Source organism: Pempheris klunzingeri, chromosome 22, assembly GCF_042242105.1.
Source record: "Pempheris klunzingeri isolate RE-2024b chromosome 22, fPemKlu1.hap1, whole genome shotgun sequence".
Taxonomy (NCBI): Eukaryota; Metazoa; Chordata; class Actinopteri; order Acropomatiformes; family Pempheridae; genus Pempheris; species Pempheris klunzingeri.
Genome location: NC_092033.1, coordinates 16,525,919 through 16,547,890, shown reverse-complemented (window position 1 = coordinate 16,547,890; position 21,972 = coordinate 16,525,919). Strand labels below are relative to the sequence as shown.

The following is a 21,972-nucleotide window of genomic DNA, read 5'->3' as shown; positions in this document are numbered from 1 at the left end:
TGATCGGCTGGTAGTAGAAACGGTTTAATCGACTATGGTGGTATTTCTTGCTTTGTAATCTAATGTAATCTCCATGTAGTGTTCAATTAGATATTTTAAAATCAATATTCATGTGAGTACATACAGGCACAATATGTAACCTGTAAATTAAAGTAATCCCATATGTTTTTCAGCACGGCTCATCATCATTACCTGCTTCTGTTTGTAATGTTAGATTGTTGTTCTTATTTCATTCCAGTAGTTTTTATTCCAAAATGACCTTTCCCAAACTGTCAAATAACATTTGAGCTGAGTTTTAAAGGAATATTGGATTGTTTCATAATTTTGGGTTATGTTATATATTTTGTTTGCACAATTTATACCGACCAGTTTATATTCTCTGTTCCAATCTAATTCCACGAGGACTGAGAAGAGGATACGGCTCACCGGATAGAATCAGACATCCAATGGTAGAATCATGGGGTGGACCAAATTTCATATTACACAACCAGTGCGGTGCCTGATTGTGGTGTGACATTCAGAGTGTGTGTGTGCCCACTTGGAACAAACTATTGGCTCGAAGTGAGGAACACACACACACACACACACGGGCCAAGAGACCCATTTAGGCTCACGTGCACACAAGTTTGAGTATTTGAACAACAAAGGAGGAGCAATATGAAAAATATTAGGCCGTGGCTGTAGATTATGACTGTGTGCACTGAGCAATAAACCATTACTGAACAGGTGGGGCCCATGGTGAGTTCAAGCTCCCCAGATTCAATGAGAAAATAACCTAAAAAAAAAAACTGTGTGCATATATAAAAAAACCCATAGTTTTATTTCAAGGTCTTTATAAGAGTCCCAGCTTGAGTGGAACTTAAAATAAATAGCATTAACTGCAGTGGTGGAAGAAATACTCACATATTTGATTGATAGTAAAGAAAGAGGCAGTGCCACTAAGTAAAAATCCTGCAGTACAAAAGAAAAAGTACTAGCATCAACATGTCCTTGATGTGGAACTCTAACATCCAACATGTCACTGGATTATATTCATGCATTAATATGGAGATCACATGTAAAACAGCTGGTGAGGGGGAACTCATTCTTTTAACCCCATAATCCATCATTTGTATTAATAATCCGAATCATAGAAGCTGCAGCTGTGTGAAAGATGTGGACAAATGTAGTAAAGTATAAAGTAGTATTTATTTCTTTATTTCTACTTAGTTACTTCCCACCACTGACTGTCTGTCTGTCTGTCTGTGTGTGTCCACCAGACCAGGAAGAAGAAGGGGGTCACAGCCGTTAGGTGTCTGCTAATGCTGCTGTATTCCCGTTGGACACAGCGTATAACTAGTTAGCACTAGTTAGCTAGTTAGTTTTCTTTAATTGTAACTTATGTGGTTAGTTGGAGGAGCGACAGTCAGACTGTTGCATCATGCTGTGACGCCGCGGGCAGCTACCGGAGGCTGAGGGGGGTCCTGCTGCCGGCCGGCGGCCATAATAGGAGACGTGCAGCTCTCCGTCACTCTGACTGACTGACTGTCTCTCGGACGGACCGTGTTCCAGCTCCGGCTCCGGCTCCGGCTCATGTACCGACCTCATACCGGCAGGTTCTCGGTAGTGACACGACACCTGGCCGCCACCGTCGCTCTCCTGCTGCTGCTTTTCTCCGGTACGTCGTCAGCGGGTCAGCTTAGCTAGCTTCCACCGTGACATGGCTGAAGTAGTCGGTGCGGAGAGCGAGCTGTGGCTCAGCTCTCTGTACGCAGAGGAATATGGCGGCTCGAAACGTTAAGTTAAAGCAAAATGTGTAATAGCATGCTGTTATTTCAGAAAGCCTGTCAGACACCGAGCAGACGGAGGTACTAAAGTGTTGAGTTGTTATTCTCAGACAGGCTGCGGGGTGCTAACGCTAACACTATGGAAGTGAACTGTTCTGTAACTTTGACATTTCCCAGCCCCCCCGGTGTGATCAGCTGTGCAGCCCAGCGGCAGGATGGAGCTCTCCTTGGGGCTTAACTTTAACATTACACATCCACAACACTCAACATGGCGCCCTGGGATTCAGGTTGAAGCCATCAGGTCGCTCTGGGTTCTGCCCTCTAATCCTGCTGTGTTGTGCAGAAAGCAAATATGTTAAGTCGTATTCTTTATATTCACGTCTAGTTTTAATGTCTGTGCCAAAGAGGAGCTGACCACGTTAACCCAGGAAACTATTTAAAAAAAACCCATTACATAAACACTTGATGCATGATGGTGAAGCTCATAGCAGGCAGCCTACACCTAACTGACACCTAGTGGCTGCGGCTGGTACAGCAGCCTCACTGCACATCATATAGTGTGTGTGTGTGTGTGTGTGTGTGTGTGTGTGTGTGTGTGTGTGTGTGTGTGTGTGTGTGTGTGTGTGTGTGTGTGTGTGTGTGTGTGTGTGTGTGTGTGTGTGTGTGTGTGTGTCCTGCCAGTAGTAGTAGTAATATTCAGATCTGCCCCCACAGAGGATCACACCTCTGTACCTATGAGATGTAGGTTTATTAAGCGGCATCTCACATGAGCTGGAAATGTAAAGTGATTCTTCCACCAAGTGTTGTTCAGTCATAACATTTGAAAGCAGTCACATGTGGATGGGCCCCTCCTGAGGCTCTCTTTTCGTTCTCTGGCTTTACTAAGCCTAACGACTGCAATCAGGATTAGCTCGGCGAGCCGGGCCAGGTTTTCCCAATCTAGTTATTAGTACGATCACACAACGGGGGCGGTTAATATGAGCAGTCGCAAACATGGAACTGTGTGTACTGGCAGCAGAGCAGCATATTTTACAAGTGAAGAGCAAATGACCATAACAGAAAAATACAAAGCTGATGTAAACACAGGATGTAAAATGTGCAGGTTTTAAATAATCTGAAAGGGCTTTGCAAAAGTTTTGTGAGGTAGGAACGAGCAGCCCAAGGGTCATGGAATGTCTGGAGAGTAATGGAATTAAGAAAATTCTATTTCAGAGAGGGACCAATGAAATATGATTTATTCTGAGAAAAAAAAAAGAAAATCAAAATGTGTTATTCACTAAACCCATATTTTCTCTCATGCTAGTAACTTTCCTGTTCGGGTTATTTCTGATTTCATGTGTGCTCTTGCCTGGTTATGGTTACATGAAATTTTAGCATCCTCAGCTCCCGCTCTAACTTTATCTGTCCTCTGGCCGTCCAGTTGATGAAAAACTGAAGCAAAGCCGGCAAACATGCCGGGGGAAGTGTCAGTGTGAGGAGCTTTAGCTACAAAATGATAATTACAAGGACAGGGTGTCACGAGAGTCAAGAGACATTTAGAATCTAAAGTGAGTTCAAATGGAGTTTTTTGCATGTTATGTTACATTTATAGGTCATGGAAAGTCATGAAGAGGTCCGGGAATACTTTTGACTTAGACTTGGAACCCAGTAGGAAATGATTTCAGTATATTAATCTTTATAAATCTATAGTTTACAATGAGAACTTCATATAGTACCTTTTATATTTTAACTTAAATGCTTATCAGTGCTGAATACAGTAGAAAAACTAAGAGGACTCTGGTTATTATCTGTAATGATTAAATCCTATTAATTGTCATTACTGTTCTAGTTGTTGGGTCTGATGTTTAGCTTCCACAGGTAGGGCTTGTGCGAGTGTTTCCTTTTGCTCCTTACAGCCTGCTTGAAATTTGAATCCAGTATAAGAACAACGGGCCTTTTTACAGGAACCAGTTTGATGTGTCCTGGTAGGAAAATCTCTGGCGTAAATAATGAATGATGGCTAAATTCCATTTAGGTGCTTCAGCGTCAGTCTAACCCTGGTATTGTGCGCGCTAGCTCACTGTTGCACTGTCACGGCTCACTGGGGCATTTGACTAGAACAGATCCTTTGTCTGTGACATTAGTAACACCTGTGGAAAAGGCCTGTCCCATGGCTTGTTTTGTCTGACCAAGAGTCCAAAGGCCAAAGCTGTTTGGTTTTCTATATGATCAAAGAGAGAAAAGCAGCAGATCCCTTTCTAAAACTGGAACGTTTCACTGGTTGACAAAATTGTAGCTGGTTTTCAGTCTACGGACCAGTTGATTAGTTTGAGCATATATTGCATTGTTCATGAACAAAGTGAAGAGAAGCTAAGAAAATGACTTCTCCTGTGAATTTGAATAAAACATTTATAAATATCAAAAAAAAAAAAAAAAAAAAGATCCATATAAAAACATGCAGAGGCTCCACAATATGATTAGTGTCAGCAACAAACAGACTTTTCTGAAGCCGCTCGTGTCCTGGCTCACTCCTGAAGCCTGTCCGGTCCGTCAGGAGTCCCTCAGGGTGCTCCCAGGTCGTCACATGAATGGTAGCATGTGATGTTTGCGAACATATTGCGATTTAAAACATTATAAAAATGCTTTTATATGTTGTTGAAAATGCTAAAACAATTATGTCAAAGGTGTTATTCTATCATATCACAGTTATATATAGTATAGTTAGTTATACTGAGTGACAGTGACATACCTTAGAATTCCAAATATCCCATAATTTACAATGATTCACTGCTAGTACATTACTCTGTCACCGTATTTTTTAATATCATACTTTTTATATTTTTGACGGAAAATAAACTCTGGCTGGTCCGTCTTTGTCCCAGAGAGCCTACAGCCAGCGGTCAGCTGTGAATAGTTTAACATGTGCTGATGTAAGGACACACAAAGCGTCCGGTCAGTCAGGCCGTTGTTGGACGCTGACTGTGTGCGTCAGCCGCAGCCCTCGGAGTAAATGTTGTGTTTAAATACTTTGGTAGAATTGTGTTCTCCTGCAGGCTCAGATCAGCCCCACTCTGCTGAGAACACTGCTATATAAGGCCATCAGCGGAGAGCCGTTCATCACAAAGCACTGCTCTCAAGCAGAGTGCCATTTTTCTCTGAGATTTTTGGCTTTTAATGTGCGTCTCTATTAAAAGCCTCAGCGTGAGTATTTTTGCACGCTATGCCCCAGCATTGATCCGCAGAGGTTTAACATAGTCCTTCATCTGGTAGTGATCAGACGGCTCACAGGGCTGGAAGCATCCGTTAACTGACAGAAATAGGTCTGTTTGTTGGTCCTTAATTAGTGAATCCTTCTACGCTTTTATTGAATGAAGTCAGAAGTCTTCATTTACAGAAACTGGCAGATGTACCTCAGAATGCTCTAACTTCTAAATGGCAGACATAATAACCTCCCCTTTGGCTTCTTTTTTTCTTGCTTTCTCTCTCTTCAGTGTGACTGTGTGTGTGATGGCTGCCCTCCTCAGACGTGGGCTCTTTGTCGCCCTGCATCAGGCCTTTGGGCCAGGCAGCAGCTCAGTCTGCCACCCTGCACTGCCTGCTGCTCTTCTAGGTAGAGTAACCTGCCAGCTTCACTGTTAACACGTCCAGGGGCCAGATGCATAAAACTGCCGTGTAGATTCACAACCCTGCGCTTGCACCTATTTAGATTTAGATTTATAGGGTCGCAGATATGTGTGCTCTGCTCTATAAATAACAATCACTGAGGAAAGGGTGCACAAGCCTCATTTCCACTCCCACAGCCGTAGAACTGGCCTTAATCATCCATTCGCGGTGATCTCAATCATGGCGCTCACATTGAAACAGACACAATGAAATGATGCCTCGAATGTTAAAAAAAAAACTATAAAATTCTAGACTCATAAACAATTTGAATAAAGTGTATAAATGTGTCTTTGAGTGACACTTTACAGGCTGCAGCGGAGATTGCAGAACACATAAACCAATCAGTGAAACTGGAAAGTAACGTTTTTACTACACCTTGAACCTCTCAAGACCCGAGCTCTTGTTTGATATCCATTTTTTATTTCTCCTTGCTATTTGGGCTTATTGGACCCTGACAAGTATAAAACCTAAGCATCATCTTTTTAGAGAGAAACATTATGTCCACATATGTGGACAATCGGTCTTAATTTCCAGAAAACACAATAAAGTCACCTTTGTGCAAAACTCTTTATTTCCACCCTGAACATAGCAGTTTTTTTTCCTGACTGCTTTTGCATGTATTTATAACACATACAAAACAGATTTTGAACATGTTTTGAAAATCACGGTGCAAAAAACAATATGAAATATCAACAGTTTTGCCCACATACATGTCCATACGGCCCCAGCTAAGCAGAATTAACTACTATGGTAATATAACCCAAAATGTGATGTCCACGCATGTGTACTCCAGGTCTTTAGAGGTTAAGATAAGGTCACATCTCTCACTTTATATTTCATTTGTTTCACCTGCAGCTGTCTCAGCTAAAATCGTGTGCAAGCCTGGTCTGGAGCACGTGTGGGGGGGGGGTGACACACTCTCACCGCCATTGTTCTGTTGATAGATACCAGTTCATGTGTGGGGAAACACGCAGGCATCACTTATACATCTGGCCCCTGGTGTGACAGGACAATGTAGACTGTAGTGCTTGTTAAAGGAACTGATCAGTGTTTTGCATGTTTTAGTCCATGCCCCACGATCACGGTACACCTATAACGTAGCATACAGACACCCTCTGCGCACTATGTGACCAAAAGCATGCGGTCACTCGTTGTAATTAGTCCTAACACATGCACACAACCAAGCATACAACCGTGCGAGCTAACAATCACTAAAAATGGCCGCAGAATGAGCTCAGGGACTTTTAAAGTGTCTGCTGCAACATTAACTGCCAAGTTCCAACCTGCCTCTGGAAACAACATCAGCACAACAGCTGTTTGTCACATGCTTCATGGGATGAGAAATAGTGGACTGGGTCTGTTTGGGTGCTGGTGTGGCTTGATTGGTAGGTGATTTGTTCAAATGAGTGGGTAGAGTATTAATAGGAGTACTACAGGTAGCAGTGTATCTCTATGATCCTCTCATTCTTCTGCAACTACTTGTAACTTTGATCATGAAGGTGACATGAAGGCTGCTCTATAAAGTGCACAGGCTGCAAGATATTATAGTATTTGTAGTGTGCTGTATAGTTTAGATGAGCTTAAACGAACAGGAGGCCAGGACTGAGAGAAAAAGGTGCAATTACAAATTCATCTGCACTCCATAGTTATATTTTTGACCATTTCACCGTTAGTTCCTGCTTTCAGTCAGAATGGTAAGCAAATCAACATGTGTAAGAGCACACTGAATGGCTAAGAAGTGAGTCATACGCGTGAGTCAGCGCCGATTCCAGTCGCAAAAGTGCACTTTTCACCGTGAGGCATCTCACTGTTTTTTTTTTTTTCTCTCTCGCTGTTTTAGCCACTTGTGCTGGTGAGCCACATGGAAGTACAGTCAAAAAAAGCTCCTCTAATGTTCCTTTTAGCTGCCCGTGACATCGAATGCCAAAACGTAGTTGCTTTTAACCTCACAACGCCCGCAGTGCATAAAAAGCACGCACATCTCTTCAAATCCTCTGTAATCATTTGCAAGAGTGTCACACGCTGCTGAAAACACGCCAGTTGTGACATCCAAGGACTCGTCTATCGTCATACTTTGACCGAGATGCGTTATTCTTTGTAATAATAGATGTCTGCTGGTGTCACCTCTTCTGGTGCCGATGGGAGGACGATGGTTTAAAGTTCAGCCAGAATGACTCTGTGTCTGTCTGTCCGCGTCATGCTGTGGAAAACGTTTGTGTTAGGATAAGTAAGTTGTTAAGATGCAATTGTTAAATCACACCAACTGAAATCACATCTGCCCAATTAAAAGGACAATGTTGGTGCCACGTATGAGTCAAACCTGAATCCTAACGGCGCGTGTGTGTGTGTGTGTGTGTTCATTCTGAAGGTCTTGTCAGAGTGCGTATGTGGTACAATGTTGAAGTGTGAGATACTTTTTAAGAGCTGTTTGTTGTGATGAATCCTCTTGATCATCAGTATTATGAAAGATGCTGTGATTCAGTCATAACATATAGTATCTGTAGGTACCTCAGCTGTTTGATCCACAGTGACTTGGCATTTTCAGACCATCCTTTAAGTCCTTTAAGCATTCACAAAAATCTAGGATGGTATTGGGAGGTTTCATCATCCAATCTGAAAGTCATAAACTACACTAAATATGTTGATTGTAATGAAGTAGCTTGTCACCCATGCAGGATATGGTATTAATGTTTTTTTTATTAATTTTTTTTCTAGGTGTGTGTATGTAACGTGCCTTTTTAAAGGGATAGTTCGGATTTTTTGAAGTGGGGTTGTATGAGGTTCTTCTCTATAGTCAGTGTATTACATACAGTAGGTGGCTGTCAGAACACTCCCAGTTTGGAGAGGCAGACACTAAACAATGTACAGAAAAACATATTTTAGTCACTTAAAAAACCAGCATCAGTTTAAGTGCATGCTATAACTAGAATATTTTCATGTATTTATTATCTTGCTGTCAAACAGCCCTCTCCGACGGGGAACTGAAGCCGTTACATAGCTCTCTTCAAAGCCACCAGACTCCAATTTTAGAAACAGTGATTGTGCCTCACAGAACAGGAGAGATGCTAGTCTACGGCTGCCTCAAGTGGTTGGTTTGTTTTCTGCTTTTGTGTGACTTCTGTGTTTTTGAGGGTTAGTTCTAACAAAGTAACTAAAGGGTTAGTTTGTTGATCAGAGCGGCAGTAGATCAGCAACTCCCACACTCTGAGAGGAAAAACTACAGATTTGTCAATGGAGTCTGGTGGCTTTGGAGAGAACACAGATGAATGGCCTCAGGTCTTCATCGGAAAGGGCCCTCTGATGGCAAAGTAAAGCGTAAAAGGGAAAATATTCTGAATCTAGCGTAAATCCGAACTATCCCTTTAAGCAGTGTCCTTCAAACTGGAACAGTGGGAATCCCGAGCAGACCCCGACGACCAGCGCTTTCATTCCACATCTTGCCTCTGTTGCTGTTCCGTATCTTGACCTGTGTTGTCTTGTGTTTTTCTCCCTCTCTGTCTTCTCCCCCTCATCCGGCCCAGTCCTAGGTTGTAGCCCTGCTGAGGGGCGTTTGGTTCTTGTGGTGGGTGGAGTACCTCTCTTCAGCAGCCATGTCGGGCTTCAATCTGCTGCACCTAATAACCAAGAGCCAGCCTGTAGCTCTGAGGTCCTGCAGTCTTCCCTCAGGTCCACTGACTGGGTGCTGTGTGCCTGCTGTGCTCTGCCTCTCTTAAAGCCTTAACACCTAGCTGGTGTGTCTTTCGCATGTCTTTGCTCTCCCAGTCTGCGTGTTTTCACAATGATGTAACTGCTTTCAGTTATTTTCTTTAGTTTGATCGGCCCTCCCTGAGAACGGCGATCAAATGTTTGATGTCTGAGACCTCCCAAAGTGTAGCAAACCTGAACAGCGCTGCTTACAGGACCTCTGTACTTAAAAAAAGTAGCAGTGAACATCAAAAACCTTTAGTTACTGCAACGATAGCACTGAATGCTTGGTCAGATTCACAGTCTTGCTTATTCATCCTTTGATCAGACCAGATTTTAAAGTCTGATTTTGTCATTTTTAGTTTTTTAACAATAATCTCATTCCTTTGTACAGTCTGTTGTTGAGTCATGAAAGGCAAGCATCCTAATAATAATCTAGTAACGGCACACTAAATGCAGACATAAAGAGCAAATACAACAATTTGTATCATATTTCATTCTGTTTTTACTTATTTATTTAGGCCTTTTAAATCTTATATCCATCATATATATGCCCAAATATAGGCATACAGGCAAAGTCTAACTGTAAGGGTTGATCTTAAAGGTTCCAGCGGTTTTGAATGCTTTAGCACATTTCCTACAAATCACTCCCACTAACCCAAGTCTCAGCATCTAACAGCTGCTAATTCACTACCAGCTGTGAGCACAGTGTTCTGTAGCTGGATATGAATAAGCAAGACTGAACAATTGAACATCCAGTTGGGTTTTATTTTTTTTATCTTTTAGTTTGCTACATTTTGGCTTAACATTTTTTTTTTCCAACACCACTCCCTTAAATGTCATTTAATCCCCCTGAAAAAAAAGTTTTTCTTGTGTGGCATAAATGGGACTACAATTACAACATTCATGCTACACAAGGAAAACTATTTATGGTGTAATGTGGAGGATGGATTAAACAGTCTGGTGCTACGGCAGCAAAGACTTCTTGTATCTCTCGCCAGGAGGCAGCAGCAGGGTGAACAGGCTGCTGCTGGGGTGGGAACGGTCTTTTAATATCCCGGGGCTCTGCACAGGCACCTCACCTCACTGATATCACTGATGCTGGGCAGATGGGCGCCACTGATGCTCTGCAGTGAGCTGCAGAGCCCTCCTGTCCTGGGCCGTGCCCACCCTGGGCCGCATTTTGCTCAGGAAACACAGCTGCTTGTGAGCTTTCTTAACCAGGGCGGCGTTGTGACATAAAAAAAAAAAAATACAAATAGCTCACTTGTATGATGTATGAGAGGTTCCAGATATTGAAGAGACTTAAGTTCACAGTGGAAGTACCAATGTAAGAACACAGAACATTTGCATTTGTAGCTCCGCCCACACGCTGCTGACACCATATACTTCACGTGCTAACAGAATAATCACACGACTTGCTGCTTGGCTTCCGTGCAGCTCGCATGCACTGAGTGGTTTTGGTTTTGTTCAACAGATGTACATTTAATCTTAACGGGCCTAATTGCTCCCAGGTGTTTTTGTGCTTTGTTTTTTGGGGGCGTGTAAAAGCGTGTGCATGACGAAGCAGTGTTGGTTCTCTCATATCCGGGGAGAGAAAAGGTGTCAAAACTGACCACGAAGCCGCGGAATTTCTCCAAGACCTACTTACCATCTCCGGGGAAGAAAAAAAAAAAAAAAAAAAGACCAGGAACCACACATAGAAAAGAACAATGAAGAACTTGCCACACACACACACACACACACACACTTCACCTCAGGGAAACGTCATCTTTATCGTTATCGTCACATTCATAGACAAAAATAATTAAAGCGCTGTTAATTTGTAACTGTCATCATTATACTGTGTGCTGAGTTTTTTTTTTGTCCCACCTGCTTTTATTTATATTTTGTGTCTGGACACGATTTTGAGGCAGAGATGGATTTAACGTTTTCGTATGTAGGAGAGTAGCTGGTCTGCTTCTTCCTGGTGTCATCAGAAGACCTGAGTAGTTAATACTTTTTTGTCCTCCCCCCCTCCCCTCCCTCAGGAGCATGTAGGACTAAGAAGACATGGCCAGTGAGCTTCCCTCAGGAGGAGCTGAAGAAACGCCTCACACCGCTGCAGTACCACGTTACCCAGGAGAGGGGGACTGAGAGGTACCGGGACTTTCACAGGGTTTGACTTTCTTCCATGTCTGGGATGTTTTTTTTTCTTTTTCTTTTAGTGGCCATTCAAAATTTATCAGAATGACTTTTTTTTTGGTCATCTAATGAACCCCACATTGAATTCATCATGGTTTTCCATGCGGTCACATTTACACGTCTCGGTGCAGACACTGATTTTGACAGTTGAGTCTTCTGATAAAAAAGTTTGAAAGAAAAACCACCAAGGCTAATGTGATCAGCTTCCTTCCCAAGATGCACTTGGTCTGCTGTGCCAAACAGAGGATGTGACATGTGTTCAAGCTAAGCTCACATACATATAAGTTTGATTTTTTTTTTTCTTTCTTTGAATTCAAACCTTTATTTGAATGCTAAATTGTGATAGTCAGCGGTAGAGTCCATAACCTGAATCCCTGGATATGAAATGTTCAGCTGCAGTTTTTATGCACCGGTCCCAGTAATATTTGTTCTTGCTGTGTACTGAAGTAGCAGCACATCACACGACACTTTGGTTACAGATCCCATGACGTGGTTAAGCTGTGTTTAAGTCACAAAGCAGTGTCAGGAACAGAACACCCCACTCATATCTTAAGGTGATGGATATGAAAGAGAACTTGTACGACAGTCAGTAATAGTACAAACTGCACACTGATCATGTTTGGCCTTTTTAATTTGACTAATTTGACTTTGCCGTTTCCCACAGTGCCTTCACTGGAGAGTTCACGTACCATAAAGATGAAGGAACATACACTTGTGTTGTCTGCGGGGCTCCGCTGTTCAGGTAAGAGCTGCACTGTGTCTGTGTGTGCCTTACCCCACAACAGGACTTTCTAGATGTTAGAAGCCATAATACTCCACAACAATATCAAAGACAACATAAGAAAGACGAGGCAGTCATTTTTAAAACACAAAATTCAGATGTTTTTTTTTTCTAACTGACATTTTTGTTTCCTGTTTATAGCTCAAACACTAAATTTGACTCAGGCTCAGGTAAGTTGAACCACTGTACCCCCCTACAGCTTTTTTCTCTTCTCTGCTCTCCTTACCACCTTTCAGGAATTCTGCTTCATCTAGCTTCAACAGTGTCTGTTACTCATGATAACTCCTCAGTGATGACGCCAGGTTCCCTCAGAGAAGTGAAAGCTGAACACACTTAAGAATGCTGGGAAATCTTTGCACACTGTATGTTTCTGTACTTTGGTAGAAATGTAGTACTTAACAAAGCAGGACTGAATGTAAGCGAACTAAACAAGAGTCCACAGACATGCAAGCAGCTCGTTGAGGCTTTAATAAGGCACAGCGATGCTTTGAGCTAAGTGCTAACATCAGCATGCCAACATGCTGATACTTACCAGGTCTAGTGTTGACTGTATTAACCATCTTATTTGGCTTGCTAACAGTTGGCAAAGCATCGGATGAATGATCATTTTGATCTGAAGATCAAATAAAAAGTCAAGAGTCCAAAGTCAGTAGGATTCATATCATCCAGGCCTTCTGACTATCTCTGCTGAATTTCATGTCAGCCCATCCACAGTATGACCAGTGTTGTCTGATGAACGATCACCTCGTCTGTGTGCAGCCAACACCTTCTTAACATGATCCGCTCATGTGTTCAGGGTGGCCGTCCTTCTTTGACCTCGTGAAGCAGGAGTCCATCAGTCAGACAGATGACTTCTCCTATGGGATGCACAGAGTGGAGAGTACCTGCAGCCAGGTACGCTGCGTTACACTCAATAGCATCTGTTCACTGCCTTACTAGCACAGTGTTTCAAAGACAAATGAAATATAACAAAAGCTTGTGCAGCGTCTTGTGCAGAAAAATGCCAAAAAGCTGCGTACCAATCTTTGTCATCGTGTTTCAGTGTGGAGCTCATCTGGGGCACCTGTTCGACGACGGACCAAGACCCACGGGAAAACGCTTCTGCATCAACTCGGCCTCGCTGGCTTTCCAGCCCAAAGACGCAGCCTCCCCCGCCTCGAGCTCCGCAGCTGAGAGCGGAGCCGGCGGCAGCTCAGTGAGCGACGGGAAGACGGAGCTCTGAAAGCACGAAGCACTGCAGACCGACGACGGCGCCTGTGTAGAGGAGTCCAGCAGTTCACACGCGTAACAGTTAGGAGTTCTGTGGGGTTAATTCACAATGTAAAGGTAGAACAGGTGGTTGTATTGTGAAGAGAAGGAAGCTCAGGCCTCAGACGCAGACCAGGGGAATACCCTGATGTATAATCTATCACTATGGAAAGTGCACGCTTTTTTTTTTTTTTTAGCCACTGTCAAAGCTGCAACACACACTCTATCTGCTGATTGCCTTAAAGGGAACTTTCAGTATTTGTCAACCGGCTGATCGCTTTTCTGACCACTGGTCACGATAACACTGCACTTGTAGACATTTGGGAAAACTAGATGATTAAGTACGGCTTCCCATTTGTCTCCAACAGAGGGATAAAATGTTAACAAATATTGTAACCTTCCCTGAATTCCCTTTAATTTCCTTTAAGGTCTGGGTAGTAGCATTCGGTCTGCCAATTTAAAGTGACGATGAAGTGCTGTGCAGTAGACACACACACGCACGCACAGACACATCTGTCTTTTGATATTCTAACTTAAGAAGTATTTTATTAGAGTATATTTTTGAAGTGACGTTTGATATTGAGAGGCTGATTTATCGAAGGTGCCTACCCAAGTGCTCCAGTCAGCGGGCTGTTACAGATGGCATCTTATCGTACCGCTGCCTTTATGTCACCTCCTGCATTTGTTCCTTCGTCGTCTTTACATTAGGGGATGTTTAGTTTTTGTTGACAGCTTGCATTGAAACAGTTAATGGATGAATAAAATATCTAGAAACACACTAACTGTGTTTAAAGGTTTATCAGTCTCAACTCAACTCATACCCACCTTCTTCTTAACACATAAATCAATGCTGAACATTAATCGCTCATGTTAGCAGCACGTGCAGCATTGAATCTCCAGTTGAAACCAAGCGACTTATGGACGAGTGCTTAACCCTGTTCCCACTGTTTTCAGCTCCATGTTCATGATGCTGTTTGCTGCTCGGGAACACCCAGCAGCACCAACGCAGAGAAACCCGGGCTTTCACTTGACCTACCAGCTGCGTCTGCTCCGGCCACACCTGAAGCCTGCAGCTCACTCTGCTGTGCTGTGCTTTAAAAACCTTGCAGAAGAGTCCCGGCGGTGCTTGTAGGAATCAAGAGTAGACTCCTGGGGGCCTCCGACGAACGAAGCTGCACTACCAGCAAAACCGGTGCAAACAGGGTCAGTAAGCGGTGGAAAAAAGGGCCGGTTGCTATGACAACTGGACTATCAGTTTAACCTACCATGATGCATGACAAATGGGGTAACTCAGGAAATAAAAAGGTGCACAGCCTCCTTATCGACGTTATCGTGTTTCCCCCGTTTATTATTCCAGATTTTTGTCAAAGTATAAAACGCTGTCAGCCTCTACAACAATGACTTTAACCACTACGTCACGTTTGGGTGTTTGTCCTCGCTAGTTAGAGGAAGGCCTACTGGCTAGAGGAAACACAAGGCGCTCTGATGTGGATTGCACTTTAAACTGATGATTGACCAGGAGGTTAAATGTGGCCTTCATCTACGTGCAGTTAAGTGCAGCACCAAAACAGCCTTTATCTGCTGACCTGCATCCTGTTGAAGGGGAGTAAAGGCTCTCCATTCATGCACGAAAAGCTAATGTTTGCCTGGCAAATGTTATCTAACTCCTGGAGGAGATAAGCGGCGGGGTGCTGAGACAGAAACCTCTGTCCACTTCAAATACGTGACACACGCATGACCCCGCGGCGCTTCCTTTCATCAGCGAGGAAAGATAGTCACATTTTTAAACAGTGGCGCTCTCACAGTGAGTTCTTCGCATTGTAAGGAATAGGAAACGATGCATCACCAGCTCACAGATCGCAGTGACATGGTGGCGTCTGCTTTAGACAGAGAGGAAACGGAGACGACTCGCATCATTTTCACTGATTGTCCCAATCATGACCAGTAAGGCAGATTGACAAGAAAATGTGACAAAGTGAAGGAGGGGCCAACAAATGAGGCCGTTATTGGAGGCCCAGCGTTTCAAATGTAGAATAATTGACATGTTGTGGCTTCAGCAGCAGCTACACTACTATAAGGAGCTGGCTGGAGCAGTGAGATGAACGTTAAATTGTTATTTTGCGTTAAGTTTTGATCTTTAACCCCCCCCCCAAGCTGGTCCCAGTAGGTACGGCAGGGAATTTATTTCCCAGGATCAGCTTCCCTTGTTCATGACAGCTGTGTGAAGGTTAAGAATACAGTGCTTTTATATAGAAAATATGGTTCAGTTACCACAAACAACTACTTTTGGCTGATGAGAGGCATCCGTATTTGTTTGGTTGTAAGGAAACTGTATCATTAAGTGTTATTAACTTCATAGTTCTGAATTGGGACTCCAGTTCTCAACACGAGAAGACAGACAGGAGGGGTGTCCACACACTTTTGTCCATCTAGTGTCTGAGCCAGGTGGAGCTGATGTTGTGTGACCGCAGTATCACACCTGCTGTTCACGTTAGGGCAGAATCTAAGTTACTTTAGGGCCAAAGGGGACCCAAAGGCAAACGAGGGTGCCCTACCAGCTGCACCTTCAGCACCCCAACCCAAACCCACCTCACCCATCTCCAGCAGCGGGCTAGCACCTGAAATAAGACTTGTGTGCGTGTGTTAGGGTTCAGAATGAACTCTAGTGAGGCTCCTTAATGAGTGCGACCGACTGTTGAGCCCTTTTAGCTGGTTAATCAGTACTGAGACTTTAACCCTGCGTGGACAGGACTAGTGTAATAGGTAATAGCTAGTTAGTAATAAGTTACCGCTCAGCTTCTTTTGGGAAGGTCCCTTCGCTTCCCAGGAGTTCTCAGCAATGAGCTCTGTAATTTACAAATCCACTATGGAGGTTTATATAGAAGTGAAATAATCAGTGGTCTCTGTGTTCAGTGTAGCACCACATTGTGTAAATCTGCTTGATACCTGTCAGGAAAACCAAGATATCTTTGTGTTAAATACTTTTATATGAGTGCAATGCAAACTTTGAAATAAAGTACATACAGTGCCTACAGAAAGTCATCATACCCCTTGGAAATAGTTACTTTATTTGTTGTACAGCCTGAAATCAAATCCAAAAAAATAAAAATCCAGCTTTATTTACAAAATTTAGCCTTACGTAGCGCTTGGAGTTCAGTCCAACAAGTTAAATCTTAGTCTCATCTGACATATAAAACCTTTTCCAACATGGCAACACAATCAGACTGTGGCACTTTTTCAGAAGAGGCTTGTTTCTTGCCATCCTGCCGTACAGGCCAGCTTTGCGTAAAGCTTGTGAGATTGTCGTCACATGCACAGACCCAACAGTCCCAGCCATAAAGACCTGTAAGTCCTTCAAAGTTGCCTTTTGGCCTCTTGTGCCTTTCTAAAACTCCAACCACGGTGAATTATTTGCAGCACCATGCACTACTAGTAGTGGAACCTTCGAGAAACAGCTGGTTTTATTCTGAAGTGATCCAAACCACTACAACTGATGTCAGGTGGGAGGCAATTAGCTTGGTGTTTCATCTGGAAGTTGATCGGTTGCACCTGAGTAAGTTTATAATGGTAAACTCCAAGGGGCTGATCACCAAACCAGGTATTTCACTATTTCATTTTCAATAATTGTCCAGAATGTTGTAAAAATGTTATTTTCACTTTGATGATGAGGTTTGTAGTGAGGACATACAGCTCAAAAAAAGTTAGCTCTCATTTATTTGAAGTTCCAGGGTGTAATGCGACAAAATGTACAGATTTTCTAGGCATTTTAAAGGCACTGGAGATAAGAGACACTGTATGCAGCCGTAAAATACTCTCAGGCTAATAATACAAAGTCTGTCTGGACAAATGGCCGCAGTAATCCTGAGCTGAAGAGCTTTCTCCTCCAGCACTGCCTGAATGTGGCGCCCCTTTGGTGGTTTAGGTGACTTGTTTGGGATGAATGCGTCTCAAGGCCGTGAAAAGCCAACACGTATACAATGGAAGACAAATTAAAGGGATAATCCGCAGAGTGTCGCTGATGACAGGCCAGCAGGAAACCTCCAGGACAGCTTCAGTGCTCCTTGGCATTGATTCTTCTAATACCCACTTTAGACGCACACAGAGTGGGTCCACGCTGTCTGAATGGGTCAAACCTGTCAGCTGACCCTCCCCCTGAACGGACGTTGCTATCTGGCCATTTGACAGACCTGTTGCGCATAAGAGAACGAGAAAAGGGGGTCCAAAGCGTCGTGGGCGTCCATGTGGACGGACTGAGGAGTACAGCTGAAATATAAGTAGAGGATGTGATTCCATGTAGTCCTCCACAAACACCCAACAGGTCCCGTCCCCGTCATTACACCACATCACCAATGCTGTTTAAGGAGCTGTTGCACTTTGCTGCGCTCACAGCACCAGGGGGCAGGGTGGGGCCCCCACGGCTCCGGGTCCTCCTCAGTCTGGACGCAAAACCAGCAGACGCAAAGACGGGGGGGCTTGTCTGTCAGAGGAAATGGTTATACTGATGACAGTTGGGGATGGGGGACAGAGTGGAAACAGATTTAGGGAAGGAGAAGTGAGAGGCAAGTTATTCTTAAAGCCAGGGATGTTTGGAAGATGTTACCTACTCATGTTACTCTTGATTAATTAAGAGGCTTAGAGTGGTGGCGGCGGAAATGGGGGTTGGGGATGGGAATTGGGGGCACTTAGTGGAAGAAGCAGCTCTGGGATCAATTACGAAAGCTGGTGAGCTCCGGAGCCTCCTCTTTGTACTCACTGGTGACTTCTGAGGCTCTGGAAGTGAATGACAGCTAGTCTGTACGAGACATGGCAGTGCTGTAACACTGACCAGGGCTACGGGGGCATTTGTGCTCCAATCCTTTTCTCCAAACTGACGTCTGGAGGGAAAGACTAGATCAAGGCTACGAGCCAGCCGCTGGGTAGAGAGGAGATACGAGGCCACCCAAGAGTTATTTATAGAAATGGCAGTATAACAGCAAGTCATCAGACCACTGGGCTCTGCTTTCAGTCATGAGGACTGTGGGAAACCGAGGAAGTTTTAGAATTCAAAAGGTTGTGGGAGAAATGTGTGTCGGGCCTGGCTGGTGGCTTGGCAGGGCCTGGTCTCACCACTCAACCGCACAATGGTTGAGATTGGCAAAATAAAAAAGGTTAATTGAAGAAAAAAAGAAAAAAAAAACGTCACGTGGCGTCTAGTCAGATCTGTGGAAAGAGTAACAGCCCACCCGCTCTCTCCGTCCAGATTTGGCCTGATGGTATGATCTGTCTGCCCACTGTTAGACATGACTGGGTGCCTTCAGCTGTTTCTGCATATAGTTTAGACTGCAAAGTGTATGGGAAAGGACCAGGCTCCGTGGGGTGTCCCTCCTGGCTGCACGTTATCGCTGAGATGTGATTTTATTTTAATGGCTGCATTAGGGCTTAATGTGGTGGACAAATGTCACTGACAAATCATCGGTGAAATTGGCAAATACTGTTTTATTATAAGGTCACATCTCTCACTTTATATTTCATGTTCACCTTCATCATTTCACTCGCAGCTAAAACCTCATGGTATGAGGTATGCTGACTCAATTACCATTAAATGTGTGCTTGTCAAGTTTTTTCTTTTTTTATTATTTTTTATGATGTTTCATGCTTAAATATAATCATTGGAACATTTGAGCTAAAGTCCAGGCTCATTGCAGGCTCATGTATGCGCTGTGTTCCTAATGCGTTTTTTGAAGGTGCATCCATAGCCATTTTATTATGAATGAATTTGGAATCGTTTTAACATGATTAAAACGTTGAACGATAACCAGAGAATATGCACAAAGAGCAGGAAAGGTGGAAAAGGGATGAAGCGTGGAACTGAACTGCATCACTTTATCGACGGCTTCCACTAAACTGCATCGCTTTAATCTGCATGGCGAAGTGTCAGAAGGCTTTTTGAAGATTTGGAAACGTGGGACAGTTTTTTGTTCAAATTCTGTATCAGGGGTGAAAAGTGTGGGAATGTTTAAGCGATTGTTTTGTATCATTTTATTGTTCGTCTGCATTCTGCCGATGATGTCACCCACTTTTCCCCCTGAACAGTCACACACACTAATGCAAAAATATGAGAAGAGCTAAAAAAAAAAATTGCATGAATTTTGAATTGCAATTGCATGAAAATGTTGTGCTGTATAGTAAATATAGTGAGTGCTGTCGTCGTTTTACAGTTTGAATGGAGCTTCTACATTAATGCAGTGAGGAATGTTAATGTCCTTCTAATTGACTTCCATTATAACTGCGTTTCAAACTAAGCTGAGTGTTTAGAAATGTTTTAACGGCATTTGAAAAAGTTGAATAAGGCCCAGAAAGCGTAAAAGATGTGAGATATTCTCATGTTTTATGGAGTTACTGGCTGAATGTATGAAAGAGTTGAAATTGTATGAAGAACTGGAAATTTTGAAAATTCCGTCAATTCGCTAGAATAGAATTTCATAAAGTTGGAAAGTTATGAATGAGAAAAGTCATAGCCAGCATCTCCTAATTGCACCAAATGAGTAATTAAAACCAAACTGATTAGACAGATTAACAGCGTGACGCATCAGATACATTTATTCGTCTGTGTATTTTGCCTCTTTAGTTATATTTCCCATATTTCGCTCACTAACATGGAGCAGACAGGCTTTCTAACCTATTCTGAAGCCTCCTGGAGGGATTGACATGTTTTGGACCTCCTAACTCAGTCATTTCGGAGACACTGTGAACTTGATTTGTTTTGCCAATACAGGCGTGAAAGTGTTTCTGCAATATCCCATAGAAAACGTACAACAGTGCGACAGTGCTGCTCAGTGACTGGGGCTTAATGGAAGAACAGGGCAGACTTCTCTGCAGGCTAAATGAAGCCTCTGTCCGACACGCTGACAAACTGTGAGAGCTTGTGTGTTACACTTGTGTGCGAGCATGGTAGGATTACTCAGCCTTTCTGGAAATATTCCCTCTCTTGGAAGAACTCTCACCTTCTAGGAAAAACTCACAAGCCTGTGGTTTATTACACGCCGCTACTGAGGACCTGGCTGAACAGCGATTTTGGAAGAAGAGGTATGCAGGAAACAGATGGAGCTGCCGTAGCTAAATGACTGGAGAAGTTCGTCACAACAAGAGGAAAACAGAGCGGCTTCCTCTTTCCAATTAAGGAGTTTTCATGTGGAAAACCACCACTTTTTTTTTGGAAACATGCACACTGCACTGCCTTACCATCTTGACAAGATTCATCCCCCCTCCCCCGAGAGCTGTCCTGCTTTCATGAGAGCAAAATCAGGATATGTGTTTCCAAAACATGGAACTCTCTGCTCTCCTTCTACAGCAACATATTTAAATACTTCTTCTGGTTTATAATGTTGAAGGACATGCAGCTCCACGCCGGTAAACCAGTAGCTGGTTGTGGCTGTGAGCGACAGCAGTCTCCAGGTAATCCTTCCTTCCGGAAAACTCAAATACCTTCGACCAGCTACACCTCGACTACAAGGTTGGAGTACTGCAAGCGATTGGGTTGGGTACTCTTGGTATTCCCAAGAGTAATGAAGCTGCGGCACTTCTGAAAGATAAAGTAAAAAAACAGCCTTTTCAGAGTGGAAGCAGCAGAGGGAGACACATTCCTGACTTTTAATCCTCAGAATGAGAGAAGTTTAACAACTCTGGATCACACACCTCCCACAATGCAACTTGATAGAGTCGACAGGCCTCCGATGGAGTGTTTGCCGGGTTGCAGTGATTGTCCAGGTGTGTGGATGTGTGACAGCAGGTGGGGTCGGATCTGTCGCTTCTTCGTACAGTATGTGTGAGAGTGCAACACCACGACTGCCTTCGAGGCAAAAGCTGTCCGGAGCAGTGAGTCACTGTCCACGTTTATGGGATGTCAATGCTCTTCCCGGCTTCCAGTGTGGCCATTCAAAACGACTTCAGCCTGCAGACATGGTTGGACACAGTTTGGAGCAAAGTTTCTTTCACTGCCTGCATCCTCTAAACTCCATGCTTTTTACAGTCCAAGTCAAGTCGCGGTGATGTCACTCTGACATCATCCGGGCTACTTTCGCAGTAGTGATGGGCAAAAAAACGAATGTTTTTAACGTGTGTGGTATGTACCAGGTCAGCCTTGAATCCCCCCCCCCATGAATCTTTTCCCGCTCATACTGCCCACTTGCTGTTATCGAAGGGGCGCCGCTCGCTCTGACTGCTGCGGTCAATGAGTCAATGAGCGGATTGAGTCGAGAGAGCTTGGCAGGTTCTGAACAAGATCAAATGAAGACTTGAGCGACTGAGAAGTGACTGAATGGGACTCGAGTCCTCACAGTCCGGGCGGCTCCGCTCACTCCAAGAGAACTGAGTTAAGCGTCCTCTTGAAGCGGTGCATCTCAGGAGGCCACTCGTGTTGCAAGGCGGCACAAACACCAGCCTCAAATCACTGGCATTGTCGGCGCTTTCGATAATAATCTCGACATCAATCCCGTGAATCCTAACGTGTGCACGGTTACGTTCAGTGTACACAGCTGGCACCTTCCTGAGCTCTCTATCATGGCGGCAGTCCTCCTCCACGCTCCCACAGACCTTCTTCCAGACTGAACTTTTCTCCTCTTTCTCATTTCACTTCTTCCTCTTTTATTATATTTCACATTTCATCTTATTCCTATATATCTAACTGCA

The 21,972-nt window shown here is 43.7% G+C and overlaps 1 protein-coding gene across 3 annotated transcripts; it reads left to right on the top strand.

Annotated features, from left to right (window-relative positions):
* The first annotated feature begins 1,347 nt into the window (after positions 1–1,347).
* msrb3 (methionine sulfoxide reductase B3) lies at positions 1,348–14,083 on the top strand. 3 transcript variants are annotated; one of them, XM_070854100.1, is made up of 7 exons: positions 1,348–1,657; positions 5,237–5,355; positions 11,123–11,231; positions 11,941–12,018; positions 12,199–12,227; positions 12,854–12,951; positions 13,100–14,083. In XM_070854100.1, exons 2-7 carry the CDS (start codon positions 5,253–5,255, stop codon positions 13,277–13,279), a joined length of 597 nt encoding a protein of 198 aa, XP_070710201.1. In that variant the 5' UTR covers positions 1,348–1,657; positions 5,237–5,252; the 3' UTR covers positions 13,280–14,083. The 3 variants fall into 3 exon arrangements, with proteins under 3 accessions (XP_070710201.1, XP_070710202.1, XP_070710203.1); XM_070854102.1 differs by lacking the exon at positions 5,237–5,355 and adding an exon at positions 8,930–9,074 and having other exon boundaries at positions 1,356–1,657; XM_070854101.1 differs by lacking the exon at positions 5,237–5,355 and having other exon boundaries at positions 1,353–1,657.
* The last annotated feature ends 7,889 nt before the right edge of the window (positions 14,084–21,972 follow it).